The sequence below is a fragment of the Rhinatrema bivittatum genome, chromosome 10 (assembly GCF_901001135.1).
Source record: "Rhinatrema bivittatum chromosome 10, aRhiBiv1.1, whole genome shotgun sequence".
Taxonomy (NCBI): Eukaryota; Metazoa; Chordata; class Amphibia; order Gymnophiona; family Rhinatrematidae; genus Rhinatrema; species Rhinatrema bivittatum.
The window spans coordinates 122216694-122240355 of NC_042624.1; the positions used below are offsets into that span (position 1 = coordinate 122216694).

Sequence of the window (23662 nt, forward strand, 5' to 3'; positions counted from 1 at the left end):
GTGGCATGGTTTGGACTCTGTTGGAGACAGGATGTTGGGCTTGATGGACCCTTGGTCTGACCCAGCATGGTAAGTTATGTTTTTATAGGAAACAGCATAAGCACTGCAAGTCAGATGCAAAGCGTTGATAAGGCAAAGAGAATTTGAAAAGAGGCTTGCCAAGAAAGCAAAACTTCATAACAAACTTTCAGGTACACTTGAGGTAAAAAGCCTGCAAGGGAATCGGTTGGACCAAGGATGATCAAGGAGTAAAAGGAGCACTTGGATCCATAAAGTCAAGAGGCCGTCAATGAAGAGTGGGTGGCTCGCCAGAATGACGGCTACTGCCTGGAGATAATACCCTTATTCAGTAAACATACACATGGTTACTGTGACTCCAACATCGCTCTAAGCTTCAACAGCAAGAGGAAATGTGGAAAAAAGGATTTGCACTCACAAAGCCGGGAGTAGCTGGCTTGTTACGGCGGTTACTACCCCAAACCAAATAAGCCTGATACTTCACTTTCAATGCATATCCAGCATAGCGCTCTGCTTCAACGGCAGGGGAGAAGAAAAACTGATACTTCACGCATAGCTCTCTGCTTCAACGGCAGGGGAGAAGAAAAACTGATACTTCACGCATATCCAGCATAGCTCCCTGCTTCAACGGCAGGGGAGAAGAAAAACAACCAATAAGGGCTAAATAACATAGTCTGGGTAAAACAAATAAGCATGGGTGTAGCTTGCTTGTTGCGGGGGTTACTACCCCTAACTAATCAAGCTTGATATTTCACTTGGATGCAGCTCCATCACTGCTCTCTACATTAATGGTGGGGGTGGAAGGGAAATAGAACCAAAGAGCTAAGAGAAACAGATAAGTATGAGAGAAAAATGTGAAGCTTGCTGAGCAGACTGGATGGGCCGTTTAGTCGTCTTCTGCCGTCATTTCTATGTTTCTATGACAAAACCATAGACTAAATTATTTGCTTCAGTATTCACCCATGCCAGAAATTATATTCAGAGGAACTAAAACAAATCTGAACCTGGAAGATGTACTACGGCAAATTGCTACTCTTTAGTTTGTCAAACAGTCTGTACCAAATGGTATTCATCCCAGCGTGCCGAAAACTGAGGAAATTGCAGACCGGCTATTGGAAATTGTAAACTAGCAATAACATCTATGGTACCTGAAGACTGGAGGGTTGCCATTGTAATGCCAAAACTTAAAGGGATCAAGGGGTGATTCAGTGAATCTCTGTGCCAGGCAAAATGATAGACACTACATGAACAAAATTGCTGAACATAGGTAAGCATAGTCTGGGACAAAGCCAACATGGATTTAGCCAAGGAAAGTCTTGCCTCACAAATTTGCTGCAAGTGATGCACTATATCTGGATTTCCAAAAGCATTTGACAGTGCTTCATGAGTTGTGGGTCAGAGGGCAGTGTCCTATTGTGGATTGCCAACTGCTTGAAAGATAGAAAATAGTGGGGCTAAATGTTAAACTTTCCCAATGGAGAGAGGTAAATAGTGGAGGCCCCAAGGATCTGTATTGGGACCCTTACTTTTCAATATTTATAAACGACCTGGAAATGGGAACAAGTGAGGTAATCAAACTTGCAAAAGACACAAAATTATTCAAATTGCAAGGGGAGACTGGGCAGGCAAATGACAAATGAAATTTAATGTGGACAAGTAAAGTGGTGCACTTAGGGAAGAGTAACCCAAATTATAATAACATAATGCAAGGTTCCACAATAGGAGTCACCACTCAGGAAAAGGATCTAGGTGTCATTGATAATACATTGAAATATTCTGCTCAGAGTGGAGCAGCAGCCAAGAAAGCAAATAGAATGCAGAGATTATTAGGAAAGGAATGGAGAATAAAACAGAGAATATCATAATGTCTCTGTATCACTCCATGGTGCATCCTCATCTTGTGTTCATATATCATACACAAACAGAATGCTGGGGATTATTAGGAAAGGAATGGAGAATAAAACAGAGAATATCATAATGTCTCTGTATCGCTCCATGGTGCATCCTCATCTTGTGTTCATATATCATACACACACAGAATGCTGGGGATTATTAGGAAAGGAATGGAGAATAAAACAGAGAATATCATAATGCCTCTGTATCACTCCATGGTGCATCCTCATCTTGTGTTCATATATCATACACAAACAGAATGCTGGGGATTATTAGGAAAGGAAAGGAGAATAAAACAGAATATCATAATGTCTCTGTATCACTCCATGGTACATCCTCATCTTGTGTTCATATATCATACACAAACAGAATTCTGGGGATTATTAGGAAAGGAATGGAGAATAAAACAGAGAATATCATAATGTCTCTGTATCACTCCATGGTGTGACCTCATCTTGTGTTCATATATCATACACAAACAGAATTCTGGGGATTATTAGGAAAGGAATGGAGAATAAAACAGAGAATATCATAATGCCTCTGTATCACTCCATGGTGCATCCTCATCTTGAGTATTGTGTGCAGTTCTGGTCAACACATCTCAAGAAAGATAAAGCAGAATTAGAAAAGGTACAGAGAAGGGCGACTGAAATGATAAAGGGGATGGAACAAATTCCCTATGGGGAAAGGCTAAAGAGGTTAGGACTCTTCAGCATGGAGAAGAGACAACTGAGTGGAATGGAACAAGTAGTTTACTCTTTTGAAAACTACAAAGACCAGGGGAAAGATAATGAAGTTAAGTAATACATTTAGAACTAAATTTTTTTTACTCTTAAGTTCTAGAATTTGTTGCCAGAGGATGTGGTGAAACTATTAATGTATCTGCATTTAAAGGTTTGGACAAGTTCCTGGAGGGGAAAGTCCATTAACCATTCTTAAGGTGGAGTTGCAGAAATTCTTGGGCTAAGCAGCTTGGAATCTTTCTACCCCATGGGATCCTGCCAGGTTCTTGTGACCTGGATTGGCCACTGTTGGAAACAGGATGCTGGGATGGATGGACCTTTGGTCTGACCCAGTATGGCATTTATGTACATAATAAATATATGCATGATATGTATAAACAAATTACCTCTTCAAATACTAAAACAAGGAGACTCTCCATGAAACTAGCAATGGGCAGTTTTAAATTAAATTAAGGACTTTTACACTTGGTGCACATTCAGCTGTGGGATCTGTTGCCAGAGGATGTGATAATGGCAACGAGCGTAGCAGGGTTTAACAGAGGCTTGGACAAGCCCATAACACATTAGCAGGGAGATTAAAGAAAGCGGTTTCTGCCCCTGTGGGGGCTGAGTGGGCCTTGGTCTAACTTGGCATGACATTTGTGGTTCTGCATCTCTCGGGTGTGCAGTATTGGTCTCTGCATCTGATGCCCTTGACTCTTTCAGGAATGTATCCGTGCTCTAGGACAGAACAAGTCTCACACGCCCTTCCGGGAGAGCAAGCTAACACAAGTTCTCAGAGACTCCTTCATAGGAGAGAACTCCAGGACATGCATGGTAAGTGCCGGTGCCAATGTAATATAGCAGGCATTGCTTATGGTTGGGGGAGGGAGGATATTAGGAAGCTTGACTCTAGGTTTTCTTTCTTGTTTGCTGGTGTCTGAGATTGAACCTCAGTTTCATTTAGGGCAACTGGTTGGTTCTCTTCCCTGCTCATTGTCCTATAGTCCAGCCTTTGCAATGATCCCAGGTCAGGGGTCAGATGTTGCTCCCATTGGTACTCAGTACATGCCTTGGATCAAATCTAAGAATCACTGTTGCATGATGGAGCAGGAGCTGTCTGGTGCACAGAATTCCTGTTTAAAAAAAAAAAAGCTAATATTGCTTGTTCTGAATGTGGAGGGTAAAATGGGCAGAAGTATGATGTATACTTAGCTGGCTCTGATATCCTGTGGGTAGGAAACGAGCATGCCTGGCATTTTCATCTCCCACAAAGTACGTGGGCAGACTTTTAGCATAAGGACTGCATTTCCCTGTCAAAGGGAAAGGTGATGGTGTCTTCAAAAGAACAAAAGCATTGCACACAAACCAAAACTGCCTTGCACATCCTTAATGGGGGCTGCTCTTAAAGACCATTGAGATTTTTTACATTTAAGTACTGTAAAGCAACCATAAAATGTCATCTTAAGTCTCTCTCTGCAGGCAGGCTGAGTGCCTTGACCTGGCCCCTCATTCAGCAGGCAAACCGTTCATTGCTCTAGACTTCCGGTTACGGAAGGAAAGCTGTATGGAGTATGGCCACAGCCAGAATGTGTCTAACCAACCTTTAATTCACATAGCCACCTTGCACACCAAGTTACAGTAACCTGCTTCCCTGTCCGCAAGACTAAAAATTGTATATCCAATGGATTACCTGCCTAACGACAGGGCATGGCTGTAGCTGCTATGTTAGTCCAGACAGGACCCCTCTATAACAGGTTTTGTGCAAAAAGTGAAGCTGCAGTGGCCACACGGTATCAGCAGGATCCGTATTGGTTTCATTTCCTGGAGGTGAAGAAAAGACCTAGGGATATAAAGTGCACAGACAGGGAGTGACAGGAAGGATAATGGGGCAAAGGCAAGGGACCTCTGGTGTCATTTCATATTCTAATTTTAAGAGGAAAGGTGCCCCATGCTTGCATCACTGACGTGCAGATAGATTTCTGCCTCTTTCCCTGTACTCTCCAGCTTTCTCTCTTCTACCACACAGTACACATGGATACTTGCATAATCTTTCCAGAGTGTATGTTCTGTTGTCTCTGCCACCTGTATTTGAGGTCTTAAAGCTCCTTGTATGTACCCAGATCAGTCCAGACTCCTGGGTTTTGCCTCCCTTCCAGCAGATGGAGACAGCTTCTTTTTGCAGGCACCACCTGCAGCTCTTCAGTATTTCTGTCTCCAGCAGATGGAGCTGGTGCAGAACCTGTGGTTCTGTACGTGAGCAAAATTTTTAAAATTGAAATTTTCCTCCCAGGAGGCTGTCAAGTCCTGGTGGGTCCATCCCTTCTGGTAGCAAGTTCAGAGCGTGTTGGGAGACCAGAGTGCCCAGGGTCTGGGATTACTTGCAGGTCCTCTGCTCCATGGCCTCGACCCTGGAGTTGGTCCCTTGGGCGCTTGCTCATGAGACCTCTACAGAAAGCATTGCTATCTCACTGGGATCCAGTTTCATTTTCCACTACTGCTTGGTTCGCCAGGTCCAATCTTTTTGTGGTGGCTTGCCTGGGACAACTTGTGCTGTGGGGTGGACCTGGAGGTGCCTCAATGGATGGTAGTGACCACCAATACCAATCTCACCAGTTGGGGGGGGCTGTCAGTCCCAGTTGGTGCAGGGTCATTGGTCGGCAGAGGAAGCGACCTGGCGCTCGAGGCATTTCGGCCGCCTCTGCAGAGCCGTGCAGTCAGTTCTGTAAGACAGTACAATGACTGTGGCTTACATCAACCCCCAGGGAGGTACCAAGAGTTGAGTGGTTATTCTGGAAGCAGAGTTGCTGATGTCCTGGGCGGACAGCATCTGGCTTTGATAGCTGCGTCATACATAGTAGGGGCAGACAATGTGAAAGCGGATTTTCTCAGCTGTCAACAATTGGATCCAGGAGAATGGGAGCTTTCAGAGGAGGCAATGACCCTCACTTCTCACAGGTGGGGCATGCCTCCTATAGATCTGATAGTGACTCCAAGGCACCACACTTCTTCAGTCACAGAGAACACTGAGCAGAAGGGGTCGATGCTCTAGTGCTGCCTAGGCTGCACAATGTTCTGATTTATGTTTTCTCCCATGGCCTCTGGTGGGCAAGGTCCTAAGAGGTCTACCAAGGGAAGGTGATTCTCGTGGCTCTGGAGTGGCCACAAGGGCCTTAGATTAACCAGATCCACAAACCATCAGTGGATGGTCCCCTGAGGCTGGGCCATATACAGAATCTTTTACGACAAGGCCCCATATTTTTAGATCAAGCTGCTTGGTTTTTGAAAGGAGGCAACTAAGGAAGAGGCTATCCGGAGGATGTTATTTCTACTCTGCTGAAAGCTTGTAAGACCTCTACTTCCTTGGCATATGTCAGTTTGGAGAGTCTGTGTATGGATCAGGGGGTCAATTCTCAGCAAACGTCAGTGGTGTAGATTGTTTGTTTTTTTTACAGAAAGGCCTAATGAAAGGTTTGTCTTTCAGCTCCTTCATGGTGCAGGTGTCTGCCTTGGGCTGCTTGCGGGGCAAAGTACATGGAGCAACTTTGGCAGTTCAACCAGATGTGGTATGGTTTCTCCGGAATAAAGCATTTGTGTCTCCCCATATGTAAGGTGTCCTTCCTGGAGCCTTAATTTGGTCTTCAAGGGCAAGTGTGTAGTTCTGTTTGAGCCTCTTAAGAGCCACCATGAAATATTTGACTGGTGGTTTTCTTGGTCACCATTTGTAAACAGATGTGAAGGTTCGTCTGATACATCGGTATATAAATGCCAATAAACTAAACTAGAAGAGTTTCTGAACTTCAAGCATTATCAAGTAGGGAACCCTTTTTACCGATTTCAGATTATGGGGTTTCCCTGGGGATAGTTCCATCTTTCCCTCACTCCATAGAGCTGCTGCCACCACCACCATGACCTTGGTGAAGGTGTGGGGAGCAGTTGAGTCCGAAGGGTAGAGCCTTGAACTGGAAATGTTGTCCCAGTATCTTGAAGCACAGAAAACGCTGATGCTCCTGGTGGATCAAAAGATGGAGATAAGCCTCTGTCAGATCCAAGGAAGCCAGAAACTCCCTCCCTGTGAACTACCGCAATGTTTCCATCCTGAAACGAGGGACTTTGAGGGCTCTGACCATCTTGAGATCGAGGATTGGGTGGAAGGATCCTTCCTTTTTGGGAACCATGAAGTAAATGGAATAATGGCCTGATCCCTGCTCCTCTAGTGGGACTGGAGAAATGGCTCCCAGAGCTAGAAGCCTGTCTAGCGTCTGACATACTATGAGTTGCTTCGTCGCTGGTCCACATGGGGAGAACAGGAACCTTTCTCTTAAAGGTCGAGAATTCTAAAGCATAGCCGTGCTTTATAATATCCAGGACCCAGTGATCCGACGTGATCTTGACCCACTCCTCATAGAATAGATGAAGACGTCCCCCCTATCCTGGGTGTTGAGTGGGCTGGCACAGCTTCATTGCAAAGACTTGGACAAACCCCCCTGGGAGGGAATATCTCAAGCAGGTCTGCAAGCTCGAAAGGAATGTGACCAAGACTGGAAGCGAGTCGAGGGCTGCTTCTGAGAGGCCGGCTGAGACTGGTGAAAACATCGTTGACCCCTGAAGCGACTTCTGGAAGAGCTGAATGACCTGAAATACCATGGTCTATCCTCAGGCAACTTAAGCACCTTATTCTCCCCAAGGGACTTAATGATCTGCTCCAGGTCTTCTCCAAAGAGCAACTTCCCTTTAAAAGGTAGAGATCCTAGCTGCTGCTTGGATGAAGAATCCGCTGACCAATTGCGAAGGCCAAAGGAGGTGTTGAGCAGATACCGCAGAGACAATTGATCTGGCCAAAACTTGGAGGTCGTATAGCGCATCTGCCCCATAAGCTTTGACAGACTCCAAACACTCTGCCTGCTACACCTCCTCCGGAGGCAGCTCTTGCGCACTGAATAGTTGTTGAAACCAGCGTAGTCCCGTACGCTGCATGAGAACTGCAGACAGCAGCCCTGGCTCCCAGGGCAGACACCTCAAAAATCCACTCGAGGTAGACCTCGAGCTTCTGGTCTTGGAGATCCCAGAGAGTAGCTCCACCTGTGATCGGGATAGTCTTCCGTTTAGTGACCGCCGTCACAGACTAGTCTACTTTGGGTACCTTGAGCTCGAGGTACTTGTCAGGGAGGGGATAGTTTGTCCATAGCTCTACCCACTCTGTGAGTAGAATCAGGGGTGTCCCATTCCCTGGACAACTGGAGAAGCATCTCGTAGAAAGGAAAAGTCCTTGCTAGTGGGCCTAGCCCTGCCAGTAAGGGATCCCCCGGAGCATCAATATCTAATTCCCTAAGGACATGGGGAATTAGAGAATCCAATTCTTCCCTTTGGAAAATGTGCAAGACCCTAGGGTCATCTCCCTCGACCTGTATGGGCACCCCCTGATCATCCAAATTAGGATCAGGTAAGGTAGGCAGCAGAGGGTCCTGAAACACAGGAGCCAGAACATTGGGCTGTGGGGCCAGACGGACCCTGGAGGACCCTGGGGCAGTCCCAGACACCGTGTTATTGCCAGGTAGCTCTAATCTAATCTGCTTGGGCGGTGATGGTCCGGGAACTGGCTCTTGCTGCTGCCCCAGCTGGGCTAGACAAGCACTGTGGAGAACAACAAAATCTGTTGAAAATGGCCCGGGAGGAGCCTCCGAGGCCCCCAAGGCTGCAGAGAGATCTGGAGGGTCAACAGGGGTGAGAAGAGGTGGAGACGGTGAAAATCCGGGCTCTGAATCCCCCCGCAGGCTGCGCTGAGAAAACAAAAAAGATGGCTGCCGTTCCCACACTCGACAGGAACAGGGCCGCCGCCCCCCCCCCCCCCCCCCGAGGCTGGCGCGACTGCAAACACGCTGCCAATCGAGTAGTTGGGCTCGAGGGACCCTCCCCACCAGGGAGGAACCTGGAGCAAAGGCCTTCTCTGGAGATCCTCGACCCGGGCTCTCCGCAGGCACCACATCGTGAGAATCGCAGCATGAGGGGAGGGAGGCAGGCTGCCTGGCAAAAACAAACACCCCTGAAGGCAGCTGAGAGTGGGAATAAACCTCTGCTTAAATACCAACGACTTGAAAACTCCCTCTGAAATCTCCTCCTGTGACTTTTTTTTTTTGAGCAGAGGAATGTCTCCTCTGCTAGCGCTGCCCCAAGGCAAACAGCTTCTCGGGGGAGAGGTTGGACCACCAACTATCACCCCAGAAAGTGACCAAAAAACATTCAGAGCTGAGAATAAAAACAGACAGAACTTACCCTGAATAGCAAAAGAAAAAGACCAAAACAGGGAAACAGTTCTGCCTGCAAGTCTGCTAGTGTCCCAGCACCACAGGCACTGACTAACTTCTTTCAGTCTGAAATGTTTTTTAATTAAACTTGATCCAACCAAGCGAAGAACAAAAGCCAATAAAGAAGAAAGCTGGTGTTCTAAAACTAGAAATAAGAAAGGAGAGGACCGCAGGTTCTAAGCCTCGCACCTGCTTATAGGGGCTCCTTCCAAGTTTCTCTGACGCCATCTGCTGGAAGGGGCACATAACCCACTGTCTGGACGGAACGGGTACATACAGGGAATGCCTTATAATTCCCTTGGGGTCTAGGTGGCAGGATTCAGGGTAGGCCGTTGGCATCTCATCCAGATGTGGTTTGTTTTCTGAAGGAGCAAAAGATCTGTCCAGATTGGAATCTGAATTTGGTTCTTTGCATTGTGTGGTCCTCCCTTCAAGCCAATGTGGAAAGCATCGTTGAAGGATTTAACTCAAGACTGTTTTCCTGGTGGCCATTTGCTTGGCTAGGCCAAAATCAGAGCTGCAAGCGTTGTCGTGCAGTGATCTCTTCCTCTGCTTTTTGGGGGATGGAGTTTCTTTACATACAGTTCCTTCTTTTTTTGCCAAAGCTGATGCCTTTCATCTTAATCAGGTTGTTGAGCTTCCGGCTTTTCCGAACCTGCTAGCAGATATGCCTGTGCCTAGGGAGCTTCACTTATTGGATGTGCGTCATTCTTTTGCGATATCAAGGTGTCCAATGCCTTTCGGAGATTGGATCATCTGTCCTGTTCAGTGGAACAAAGAAAGGAAATAAGGCTACCAAGGGCCCTATTGCTTGATGGTTAAGAGATGATGGCATTAGCTTACATCTGTAAGTGCCGGTCGGTGCCTGAGGGGTTGACAGAACATTCCATGGGCAGAGTTTCAGCTACTCCTAAGAAATCTGTCGTGTGGCAATGTGATCTTCTCGTCTCACTTTTACCAAACATTACTGCTTGGATGTGCGAATCCCTGGGGAGAGTGTTATGCTTGGGTCTTTCGGGTTCCTGCCCAGAATAGAAGGGCTTAGGACTGATCCGGGGTATGAACAGGAAAGGAAACGTGGTTCTTACCTGCTAATTTTCGTTCCTGAAATACCACGTCTCGTTCCAGAGACCTGTCCCATGTGTCAAGACTTCCTCGCTTCTGGATGAGTTGACTCTACTGGGTTGAGATACTCAATGTACATAGTTCAGTTTTTGTTAAATCAAGGGGGCATAGTTTCCAGGGGCCTCTAACCTTACATCTGTTGGTCCAAAATTGATTGGGGTTTAAGGCAGACATCTTGGCTTGGGTACAGGCCCATACTGAGGACTGCAGGTTGCACACAGTTATGTAGCAGTGCCTGTTTTGTTCTCTGCCTCAATCTGCTGGTAGGGATGCATAAATCCCCTTGTCTGGCCTGATCCTTGGTACTTCAGAAACAAAAATTAGTTAAGAGCCAAGTTTCCTCTTTAATTTCACCCTAATTGTTTCGTGGGGCTCGGCTCGTGAGATTCCTCTCATTCTAAGGTGCTGCTTGGTTATATTTCAGATTGCGATGATATCCCCTGGAATGGCTTCTTGTGAATACACCCTGAATACCCTCAGATATGCAGACAGGTAAGTTTGCCCTCTGTTGCAGGTTACATTATACACTCACCACAAAATGCATCCTAGGAATACAGCAACAAAATACTTCTAGAATGACTCAACTACTCTACTCACTGGAGCGAAGGGCATCAGTCTATCTAAACCTTAGCATAACTACTACACTTAACAGCCCCATAACAAATCTTTCCACCTCCCACTGCTCCCTTAGTTTCCATTCTGTGTTGCCATAGGGTTGGCTCCCTGCTGAGTTAGCAACAAAATTTGCTGCCTTTGATCTCCACAGACTTGCAATCTATTTATTTGGAGTTTCTTCTATACCGATAGCTGTTTGCACATCGTATCGGTTTACATACAACTAAGAACTGTTGGGTGTGGCCCTTACATAGAACAATAGCAAACAATGAATCAGATACATGGGATAAGTATGTATAAATAACACGGACTATATAATGGAGTATCATAAACAGCTATACGAGAACAAATTAAATATAGATTTGAAGAGAGAAATAATGCAGGGTATCCTGCACGAAATAGCAAGACAATGTACAAGAAACTATAATACATGGTAAAGGGATGCCTTGAAAGCAATTATACACACATAGTGAATGGATGTACCATAATACATGGTACAAGGTATGCAATTATAAAATAGACAGCTGGAATTGGGGAACTGAGTACCTAAATAGGTTATAAGGGGGGTTCCGGGGAACATTATGGGAGAGAGAGGACATGGGGCAAGGGAAAGCTACACAGGGGTACGCGACCCTATGGGGCGGTGGAGAGGAGAGAGGCAGGGGCACATTGGAAGAGAGGGGGTACTTAGAGGGGATACCAAAGTCAGCTGAAGGGGGAGCTAGAAATTATATAAAAGAATCCTTCTAGTTAGGTATACTTTGTGAAGGGGGAAGTGAAATCGGGGTAGGCCTGAAAACAACCAAGTTTTTAGGTTTTGTTTTTTTTTTGTTTTTAATTTGGGGGTGGAGGTTTCTGTGCGTAAATCGGATGGTAGAGCATTCCACAGGGTAGGGGCAGCAAGGGAAAATGCTCTGCTTATAGTAGAGGTCAGTTTGATTGAATTGGAGGGTGCGTGGAGTGTTCCTTGGAGGGCAGTACGAGTAGGTCTTGAGGAAGTGCAGGGAACGATGGGAGGACTGAGCCAGTTGAGATTCATTTGTGAGACTTTTATGTATGATAGAGGGCTTTGTGTAGTGTATTCGTGCTTGTATTGGGAGCCAGGGGAGTTCAATGAGCGTAGGTGTGATGTGGTCCCTTTTTTTTTTGCAGCCTGAGAACACGTGCAGTAGCGTTTTGTAATAGTTGTAAAGATTTGATGTGTCGAGGGGAGGCCAAGGAGGAGAGCGTTACAGTAGTCTATTAGAGAAAATAATAGACTGGAGGACAGTGCGAAAGTCAGAAAAATGCAGTAAAGGTCTGAGTTTTAATTGTTTGAAGCTTAAAATAGCGGTCTCTAATGATAGTTAATAAAGGGTTTGAAAGTGAGCTGATTGTCGATGAGAACACCTAGATTGCGGGTGTGTGAAGAGAGAAGTAGCTGAGTGTGAGGGGGGGATAGAGGGAAAAGGAAGTTTGTTGGAAATGATTAGGAGTTCAGTTTTGTTGGGGTTGAGGGCGAGATGCATGTCTGTGAGTAGTTGGTTGATGGAAGAGAGGCAGGATTGCCAGTTTTGGAGTGCAGTTTATAGGGAGTCGGTGAAGGGGAAAAGAATTTGCACGTCATCTGCATATATGAAGTGCTTGATGTGAAGGATGGTGAATTTGCTTAGCATCTAAACTGTCTAGAAATGAAATTTCCACTTAAGCTGCTAAATTGTGAGTATGTACCAATATTTGCAATTCTGTTAACTGACTTAGTCAAAGGAAGCAGACCAAGTCTTGTGCTACATGAACAAAAAATCCTTCAAGGTATCTGAATTTGGACCCAAAATACCAGAACTGCTCGGATTTGCATTCTGGGGGTGCAGCGTTGCTTAATCTGACACCCTATCCCTGACGCAATCTGATGTCAATGTCGGCACAGATGCCTTCTCCTGGCAGTTTGTATTTTCAGCTCAAATTAGAACAAGGGATGGGATCTGGTGCCATGGGCTTCTTTGTAGCTGTCAGAGGAAATTCCCCAATTTTAATAAACCTTCTCTCCAGTCTGCTCATTATAGCAATGGTCATGAGGCTGGAAGCATGCACTGGGGCACCTTCTAGAACCTTTTATCATGAGCTCTAAATCCAGCTACCCTTAACCTATTACTGGTAGAACACTCCCCCGAGACCAGGCCCATGAGCTGTGATCATGGCAGCTTCAGCATCCCTAGCTGGCTGTGGAACTGGGGACCCTCTGTACAGGAAACCATGAGGCTGAGTGGCAATGCCATGGAAAGTGGGACAGGCTGGCCACAGAGGGAATCCTCCAGAATACTGCTAGCAAGCTGCAGGGGGGAATGGGGAGAAGATGGCATGCAAAGTAGGCATATTTTCAAAATGCAAGGATTCCTGTAAAGTATTGGTGGCTTTATCTGAAGATCTGCCATGCTGTTTATAAACTGAATTTGCTTAGCATGACAGGTGGCCAACTCCATCCTTGAGAACCACAGACAAGACAAGCTTTCAGGATATCCACAATGAATATGCATGAGGGAGTGCAAACACATCCCATTCATATTCATTATGGCTCTTGAGGACCAGAGTTGGCTGCTCCGGTTATATGGATGCTCTGAGGACCAGCAGGATGGTAATCCTTGAGCTCCAACATGGAGAAGTTATGTCAAGGTTTCCTAGAACTTTGACCTTGCATACTGAGCATGCTCTGTACCATTCATCCACGCAGGGTCCCTTCCAGTCTCTTTATGCATATAGTGCCCCCAGCAGGCACACTGCGGAGCAACCTGCCACCAATAGCTGGAGGTGTAATGGGGCCCGATGGTTATGGGGACACTGCCTCCCCAGATTCAGAGCAGGTGACCCAGGATACACCATGACACGCTGACACTTTCAACACAACGGCAATTCAAACAGCAGCAGAATGTGACGATAGAGAGAGAAAAATTTCCTGAACAGACCCAGATCAGTCCAGAAAAGTGGGTTTTGCCTCCCTAGCAGCAGGTGGAGTCTGAGAACAAAACTCAGACGCTGCTACGTATGAGTGCCACCTGCAGTCAACTTTTTTTTTTAAACTAAGCAAACGGGGATTGATTAGAAGAAAGCGGCACATGCTCCCTGAGGTGTTGGGTGCCTTCGTGGGCCATCCCTCAGGTGGAGCTGGGGCAACCAAGGGGGTTGGATACCCCTGCCTGGTCTTCACCCACAACGTGCCTGAGGGTCCAGTAGCCAGGGGACTGGTTCCCTCCTCTGGTGCCACCAGACCTTTCAGGGAAGTATATCAAGGGTTTCCTTGGTTAATTAAGTTTAAAAAAAAAAAAAAAAAAAAAAAAAGTGCTTCTGCAAGAGAGGCTGTCGTGGGCCTGATGGTGAAAGGACCTTGGACGGTGGGAGCTGTCAGTACCTTTAGGGGGGAGGAAGTGCTTGTTGGCTGAGCCAGCAGCCTGGGGTTCTGGGTGAGCACGAAGGCAGGTTGTGGTGAGCTGCTAATGCAGCTCTGGCTTGTGCCGGCGGGAGCCACCTTTGAAGATGCAGCCTCGTGCTTTCTTGGGGTGCAGCGGGAGCTGGTCTCAGCCAGGGCTGCGGCACCATTGATTTGAGTACAAGAGCCATGTAACAACTTTGCTGGATGTGCGGCCTAGCCAAATTGAGTGCTGCATGGTGTGTGACTGAGAACCACACGAAAATGGCACCGAAACCGCAGTTCCCTGTAGGTACCCGGATCAGTCCAGACCATGGGTTTGAGCCTCCTTTCCAGCAGGTGGAGACAGACCAGAACTGAAAGGGTGTCCTATATGAGGACAGAGCCTACCCTGTAGCCCTTCAGTATTTCTGTCTCCAGCAGATGCAGGCAGCTCACCCTGTGGTTCCCTGTTAACTTCTACTTGTCCCTTCTGGGCGGTTTTCCTCTGTGTGTTTGGATCAAGCAAGTATTCTGAGTTATTGTTTAAAAAAAAAGTGAACTCTGTGGATCCTTCACAGGAGACGGTCCCTGTCTCCTCACTCTTGCGGGGGGCTTGGCCCCTTGTTTTATATAGCCTAGGCTCCCTTTTCCTGGTGATCCTCGGCTGCAGGGGTGAAAATTGGTGGTGCCAGTCACTCCCCCTGTGCAGCTCCCTCTGTACTGCTCTCCCTTCAGTGGGATCCATGGTTTTGTAGCTGCTGACAGGGACTTTTTTTTACACACAAGTTGAACAGAAGGCTCCTGCCTTCCTTCTTACTTTTGCAGCTTGAGAACGTGCACAGTTCATTCTGTGCCTCCGCAGCTCCGCTTATCTTGGTGCTGCCCCTCCCCCACCCAGCAACCAGGCCACGATCTGTGTTTAGCCTGCAGGGATTTCGCGGGAGGGGCTCTGTTCATGCTGCCTACTGGGGGGGGGGGGAGGTTCCTCTGAGGTCCCAATGCCCTCCAGGAAACGTGTTCCCCTGCTGTCAATCCGCGGGACCGGTGGCCATTTTGGGTTTTTCTCCGGTTTCTTTACCGGAGCTCCCTGAAGCCCCTGACCAGACTTTTTTTTTTTTCGGTGCCCCCCCCCCCAGGTGCATTGGGACCCATTTTTCCACTGATTTTGTGCTTTTGCTGCACAAATCCTATTTAGTGAGTTTGCAGGAAGAAGTGGCCCCCCCTCCAGCTAAGGTCTCTTGGCTTTCTGTCCCTCTCCCCTGCAGCTCCTGACTGGCAGGGGGCGGTCCAGGTGGTTTGGGGGCCCCTCCGTCTTCCCCACCGGCTCCTGCAGCCGCCCCCTGCCTGCCCAGGATCCAGACCAGGACCCAGATTCGGCTGACACCCCCACCCCCCCCCGGGGTTCTCAGTCTCTTCTGCAGGGAGGAACTGGAGCTGCTTCTCCCCTTCATCTCACAGGAATTGGGGATTGACTGTCCCTCAGTGGACGAGTTCTCTGCAGTGATGCCAGCTTCCTCGGACCCAGTCCTGGCGGGGCTCAGGGCCCTCCCGTGCTCTCTTCCCTTCCATCCCATGCACAAATTAATGCTGCTAAGGGAATGTCAGGCCCCTGAGCCCGGCCTCCGGGTCGGGAGGGCCATGGAAAAACTTCATCCCCTCCCAGAGGAGGGTTTAGAATTAAGAATGCCTAAGGTGGACTCCTGACCGCACCCCGGACACCAGACGCCCCAGTGGAGGCAGACGCCTTGGCTTCACCCTGAGGCTGCAACGTGGCGTTCTTTCCACACATTCACATCTCAGTTTCTAGCTAGGGATGGCCAATGCAACAGATTTGGCCAGTTTTGAGACAGCCTGAACCCAACTCTCCTGCTTAAGGCCCGTTTGGGTTCAGGCTGTCTCCCCCTCTGTTAACAGTGTCGGTGGCATGCCTGTTGGCACCTAGTTGGGTGTCTGGTCCCCTTTTGTGTCTGGGAGCAGGCTGTAGCTAGGGATTCATCCATGTGTGCAGACTACTATCCTGCTTGATCTCAGAGAAAACGTTTGCTTACATGAAACAGGTTTTCTGAGGACAGCAGGATAGTCCTCACACAAACTGCCTGCCACCCTACAGCATTGGGTTTCTCATTTTTCATTTATATATTTAAGACTGGAGTAGGGATCATGCATAGTATAGGGCATGCTAAAAGTTCTAGAAATTTGACAAGTTTTCAGTGTCAGGGCTCCATCCGATGTCACCCATGTGTGAGGACTACCATCCTGCTGACTTCGGCAAACACCTTTTACAGGTAAGCAACTCTACTTTCTATGTGCACTGCAGCTGTTAAACTCTGGGTCCTGCTGCACATGACTCTTGTAACTGTAGCAAGATCTCTTGTCCTCAGAGTGAAGGAGCTGAGCCCCCATAGTGAATTTGCTGGTGATACCCCTAATATGGAGACTGAGAACTGTGAAGGCTCAGAGGTCAACAGGGAAGAATTTCTGCTGGAAAATGAGGTATCTTGAACTCAGATCTGTTGGAAAAACAGGCATGGGCCCAGGGATTGTTTGCGGGCCCTAGTGTGCCAACTACGCGGCACTGTAGTAACTGTCGTCTTTAGCCTTCATTTGCTATAGACTGCACATTCTTGGTCTTTCTTTATTGTGTGAAATATAAATTTCAAACTTAACCTCCTGACCCTTAATCTTGCTATTCATGGAGACTTGTCCTTGATGCCAGAATAAGAATGGAAAGTAAAATTGTCTGCAGATGACTCTTTTTTTTTTTTTTTTTTTTTTTTTTTTTCTTTCTTTCATTAGCTTTTGTTGAAAGATGAAGAGCTGTCCTCGCATATGTCGAGTTTCCATGATGCGATGAGCCAGATTAGTGAACTGGAAGAGAAAGTTGTGGAGGAGTTGAGAGGAGAAGTGCAGGTAATAGCTGGGTTGTGCACTCCAGGTTTTTCCTCCAGTAGTAAAATGGTATCTAGTTAAACTTCTGGGAATCCTGGTCACATCAAGAGTCTCTGCAAAAAAGGTGCCACTGCCATTCAAAAATCGAGGTTTTAATAAGTAGAAAGGAATTTGTCAGAACTGAGAACCCTAAAATCTACTCTTAGGCAAAAGGAAAGACAATGGCATAAAGACCAAACCCCGCAGAACTCCGCAGCATACAAATCAGTTCTCCACAGCTACAGACTCTCCACCCAAAAACACAAATGAGATTATTACGCTAAAAAAATCCATGACTACAGATTCAACCCCAAAACACTCTTTTCCTACGTCTCTGGCCTCACGACTCCTATCCCTCCCACTACACCTGAATTCGATGACTCCGCCAAATGCGAGGAACTAGCCAAGTTCTTCTTCAACAAAATTGCAACGCTCCTAAAGAGATTCCCCCCCTTCTTCGAACAGTCTCACACCCACCCTGACATTCCCTCTTCCCCTTCCCAACCCTTAATGCCTACTCTTAACTTTACCTCCACCATAGAAACTCAACCCTCTATGCCCACCCTTGACTTCACCTCCACCATAGAAATCCAAACCATTTTCAAAAAACTCAAACACTCTTACCACCCTGAAGACCTTATACCCTCCAAAGCACTTCTAACCATACCCAATACAATAGCTAAAGCCGTAGCAGATATTAACTGCTCGATTGCACACGGATCTGTTCCAGATGCACTCAAACACAGTGGTCAAACCCCTCCTTAAACCTTCGCTCGACCCCAAAGACCCTGCTAACTTCCGCCCAATATCCAACCTCCCCTTCATTGCCAAGCTTTTGGAAAGAGTGGTTAACTTCCAACTCATGAACTATCTAGAAGACCACCAGATCCTCCACCCAGCACAATTTGGTTTTAGGAAACACTTCAACACTGAATCCCTTCTGCTCTCCCTTTCCGACCACCTCCTCAGAGGCATGGGTCAAGGCCATAGCTACCTCCTTGCCCTCCTCGACATTTCATCAGCCTTCGACACTATCAGCCACCACCATCTAATAACTCGCCTGGAACTCATTGGCATCTCAGACCTAGCCCTTTCCTGGTTTAAATCCTTCCTCTCAAACAAAGTTCTCAGTCAAAATCGGGAACTCCACATCCACACCACAACCCCTCCAACAGGGAGTCCCCCAAGGCTCATCTCTCTCATCCACCCTTTTCAATATTTACATCACCCCCCTCTGCCAACTCCTCTCTGATCTCCATCTCAAGTTTACCTCTACCTGCTGATGATGTTCAGATCATCATCCCCATCCAGAACTCCATCTCTGACGCACTAGAACATTGGGAGAAATGCCTTACAGCCATCAACTCCCTGCTCACCAACCTACACCTCGCCCTCAACACGAACAAAACTGAACTTCTACTCATCTCACCTCACCTCACCTGCCCCTCACCTCCGCCACTGTACCCCCCAACTCCACTCCACCTCATCTCAACACAACCAGCCGTGAGAGACCTTGGAGTTCTACTTGACCACCAACTAAGCATGAAGAACTACATAGGCTTTGAGAATGGAGTTTTTTTAAGTACGTTGAGTTTGAAAAAACAACTCACCCCTTCTTCACACCCAAGACTTTCGTACAGTCATACAGGCCACCATATCATCCAAATTAGACTACAGTAATGCTCTTCTTCTAGGACTCCCTTACTCTTCCATCAAACCTCTACAAATGTTACAACATGCCACAGCGAGACTCATTGCAAACTCTCGTAAATACGACCACATCACCCCTATACTCAGAGACCTACACTGGCTCCCTATAGCCTCTCGGATTATCTACAAAACACTCACCATAATGCATAAAGCAATTTACACCCACAACTCCAACTGGCTAGACCTACCCTTCACAACCACCCAGTCCAATCGACCAACTAGAACGACCAATAAAGGCACCCTAGCTGTGCCCTCCCTTAAAGCAGCCCATCTCACCTCTACACGTGACTGCGCTCGTTCCATAGCAGGTCCCACTCACTCGAACACACTGCCGCCTGACCTACGCCTTGAACCATGTATGAACAACTTCAAAAAGAAATTGAAAACATGGTTGTTCAAACATGCCTACCCAGAATAAAAACTCACACTTCCTCCAATAAAAAAAAAAAAAATAGACCACATTGCGTCTGTTCCATCTTCCTCATACTGAGGAACCATATGTTATCCTCTCTCCTCGTTCACACCGAGGAACCATGTTACTGTTACTGTTATTTCTCGTCTATCCTATTTAATTATTTACCCTCCTCCCAGTTTCTAATTCCCTGTTAAAATGTAACTTCCATACTTTACCAGTTTGGATGTATACCGGCATGATGTCCACAACTAATGCCGGTATATAAAAATGTTTAAATAAATAAAATAAATAATGCTCGTGCTCAACGTTCAATCTTCAGTCTCCTGCCCACCTGAGCTACAAAGCACCACAAATTACATCTTACCACTTTCCAGCCTGCCATCCCTTCAATATATCGAATATCCAAACAGAATAGGACTAGCAATGAATCAAGCAAGAACAGAACTGTAAACATGAAAACTGTAGCTTTCTTTCTTAGTATGCTGCAATAATTCAGATGAAACTTGCGTGCGCGGACTGTGTAGATCACCCTGTTACCCATTGTCAATCTTTGAGCAGGCGTTTGGACTGATCCGTGCTACTACAGGATCGAAAATTATCAGGTAACAACTAATTTCCTTTTCCCTGTACATACCCGGGTGGGACCTCATAAGACCCACATGCAATACGCCACTGCCAAAGACTCGGGTGCCTGACTGTCCGAGCGGTAGTGGCGAGCAAAAGTATGTAACGTCTTCCAAGTAGCAGCTCTGCAAATCTGAGGAGTTACCACTGGATCGGCCCATGAAGCTGCTTGCGAATGAACCGGCCTCCCTTTACAAATGTATGCAGACAACATGGCTTCTCTTAGCCATCGGGCAATCGTTTTAGATGCTTTGTGCACCTTCTTGGGACCGCTCCATAAGACAAAACTGATCTGAAAGTCTGAGAATTAGTGACCTCCAAGTAACACAGCAAGGCACGCCAAACATTGAGCAGACGAAGCTCCCGTGCATGCTATACCTCATTTGACAAATCGGGAAAGGCCGGAAGCTCAACAGATTGACTTAAATGTTGTCTCCAGCCCCTCCCCATAGCATCAGCCTGAGCTGTGCCTAAGATGGCTGCTGTCCCTGCACTGAGGGAAAAGGGATCAGCACTGAAATCACGCTGAGCAGGGCGTTTGGAAGCCCCTCGAGGCTTGGGCAATGCTGCAGACCCTGAAAAGGAGCTGCCTTCCCCACCAGGTAAGAATTGGGAGCAAATCCCAGCTCTAGAAAGCTGCACGGTGGCTTCACCACATGCTCCACACACAGATGACCGCAGCATCTTGTGTTTATTTATTTTTTACCGCCAAAGCAGCCCGGGGTAAGAGAGGGACTGGACCACCAGTAATCACTTACCCTGCTTATTATCTACCTGGAGCCCTGTGGGGTTACCAACCCCAGCTCCTTTAATCTGCCACCAGAGAGGATGACCCCACAGGATCTAACAACCCCCTGGGAGGATAGAGAACTTCTCTCAGAACTTTTTTAAAACTTGCTTGATTCAGAACTTATAGCTAGTTTACTTTTTAGATAAATTTAAAGGATAGACTGCAGGGTTTACATGACCTCCATCTGCTGGAGACAGAGAAATACTGAAGGGATGCAGGAGGCACCCCGGCTTAACTGAGGGTGCCTTTGAAGTTTATCTGTCTCCACCTGCTGGAAAGGAGGCCTAACCCATGGTTTGGACTGATCTGGGTATGTACAGGGAACACTTATGTTCTGGTGCTGTCATTAAAAAAAAAAAAAAAAAAAAAGTAAAACTCTGCCTCCATTTGGCTGGATGGGAGGATGAACCCATAGGCTTAGGACTGGTGGAGCAGAAGGAAAGGAAATGAATGGGTAAGACAGTTTCTCCATAGCTTCATGGAGGTTGACATTTTAGGTCTGCCTCTAGGATTTAAGATCTCATAGCTAAAGTTGAAGACTTGTCAAAAGAAGCAACAAATAACCAATTTTTTTGTTCTGAGTTACAGAACGCATTCAGATGGACTGAGCTGTTAGAAGTGACAGAGCAGCCAGATTATGATCTGGAGACATTTGTAAACCAGCTAGAATACCTCATCCAGGACCGATCCCGTATGATGATGGCTCTGGGAGGTAGGTATTGCTGTATCCAGTGAATGGATATCTTGTGCTCTTCTCTAAGTGTCTGTAAATGCAGCATTTCAGTTGACATCATTGAGCTGTGTGGTGCTATAGTGATGTGGCATTGGGAGGCTTCAGAGCAACTTTTAATATGCCAGCACATAGTGGACTAGCATCAGACTAGGCCTTCTCCCCCTCTGGAGGCCAGACCGAGAGTCTTGACATTCTGATGACTACTTAGAGCAGCTGAGAGGTTGCTGGAGGTGCCACTGTCTGCTCACAACTTTTGGGACACTAACTGCATAGAGCTAAGCTTTCAATTTTACCAGTTTTTATATTGGGGGTTTTTTTTTAAACCAACCAGGAAAATATTTACTTTGGCTAGACATTGCGTTCTGATAGAATACTGCAGGATCCCCTTGTATTTCTGTAAATGAAGGTAGAGGCAGTGGGAGACTCTAACTTGGAGTGAATTCTGCATGGAGTTGCCACCTTGTATCCTAATTATTCCCAAAATGCCTAGCTCTTGTCACTAAGCTGTCTCTGCTTTACAGAACGTGTGAATGCCTTGCGCCTTGCCATGCAGATGGAAGAACAAGCCAGCAAACAAATCAATAAGAAGAGACGGCCTGAATAAATGAAAACATGCACAGTTGATCTGGTTTGACTGTAATGTCGGTGCTGCCCTGCCTGTCGGCCTGGTTTTGTCTTTGTAATGTCCATGTAATGAAATGTTTGCAAAGTTTTATGAAACATTAAAGTGCTGCAAATCATGAAGTGCAGACTGTATCGCCTGTTGAAAGGAGTCTTACCTCCCTGTTGTAGCACATTGAGGCTTATTGGCTGATTTTTGGCTGCTGCTATTTAAAGATGGTGTCGACTCTTGGACTTCCCTGTTTCAGACTGTCAGTAATGTAGCATATTTAGCTTAAGCCAGCTTACCTGTTGCTGCTTTGCTTTAACTTTTTTTTTATTTCATGTACCATTGCAGCCCAGTATCCCATATAAAAGGAGAGCTCAAGGAACAGTCCTGTCAAAATGGGCTGGTGAGGGACCACGTTCTGGGGCTTGTGAGCATGTCTTTTTGCTTCCTTTGCACTGATAGTTTAACTGGAATGAGTTAAACAGATCTGCCACTTCAGTTCCTGCTGGTTCTACCTCTGAAACTCACACACTGTCGGGTGTAAACCAGAGGTGCCCAGCTCTGGTCCTGGAGGGCTCCAACCATTCCAGTTTTCAGGATGGCCCTAACAAAACAGATGCAGGATTGGCCTGTTCTGTGTGCCACTCTCCCTATGTGAACTTGCTTGCATGCACAAGTCAAAAACACCACCACCCCTCTGTGCTTGCCCTTGCACAGACTGGCTGACATGTTTCAGGAGTAGAGCAGCACAGACTGAAACGAAGCCCTTGGATAAATGGCTGTAAAATGGAATTTGTTTTGCCTATAGGGACTCATATTGTGTCAGCTCGGTTTACAAAGAATTTAACCCCTGCTACGGCAGTGAAACCAGAGCATGAAGTTCAGGGGCTCGAACTGTTATCAGGCAGCTGTAAAGCTGGTTTTGTAAGGTCGGCCAGTTTCTTGGCTTGCCAGTAACACTATTTTTCATTGTCTCTCCTTTTTTTTTTTTTTTTAATGGACCAACAAAATGTTGCAGTGGCTGAGCTTTTGTCCCCTGCTGTCTGAAGAGGCGAGTGAGTTCCAAAGTTCAGCTACTATTGCATTTTTGACAGTTTTTAAAACTTGGGTGTATCTATATACAAACACTGGTCTCTGGGGCCGTAGTGAACATTAGTGGGAGGTTAGGATTATCTACTTTTAAATTGTACAAAACGATTTTTCACTGGATCTCTAATGAAGCCAGGCTGGAGGCTGGTGTGTAAAATGCTTGTATTTTGTGAGATGCAAGCACTTGCCGGATTTTCTCTAACTCCATCCTAGTTATGTACAGTAAATGCAGAGATGAAGTGGGGGAGAAAGTTGGAACCAAACTTTAGAAGAAGCATTTATTCTTGTGTTGCATTTTGTGTAAAACAAAAAGTATTATGTAATTTTGTAAAGTTTCTTCATGCAGTGGAAAGGTCCTGAGGGAGGGAGTAGTGCCCTTAGGTTGGCTCCTCCCTTGTTCCACTACATGCTCCATCCCAGGTCTTAGGTCTTTCTGGCTTCTAATATGTACAGGAATCACTGCTTCATTTAAAGTATAATTTTAAATGACTTGAATTACTAAATCTGTATGTAAAAAGTGCTGTCTGTCATGTTTCATTGGAATAAGTGCTTTTTAATGTTTGGTTTGTGAATAAAGAATTGTCTTCATTCTGTGCCCCGTGGTAGCATCTTCCTAAAGTGCAGGGCAGCTCACCAGGAAGAGATGACCCTGGAAAAGGGCCTTGAAAGAAACGGGAATCTGGCCCTGGTTGCAGCTGGGCAT

The 23662-nt window shown here is 46.6% G+C and overlaps 1 protein-coding gene across 1 annotated transcript; it reads left to right on the plus strand.

Moving 5' to 3' along the window:
• The first annotated feature begins 3358 nt into the window (after positions 1-3358).
• Positions 3359-22016, plus strand: LOC115100404 (kinesin-like protein KIF2C). The gene is made up of 6 exons (XM_029618849.1): positions 3359-3470; positions 10488-10555; positions 16442-16553; positions 16857-16970; positions 21116-21239; positions 21782-22016. The coding sequence occupies exons 1-6, from the start codon at positions 3468-3470 to the stop codon at positions 21862-21864; spliced, it is 504 nt and encodes a 167-aa protein (XP_029474709.1). The 5' UTR covers positions 3359-3467; the 3' UTR covers positions 21865-22016.
• Positions 22017-23662: the final 1646 nt, after the last annotated feature.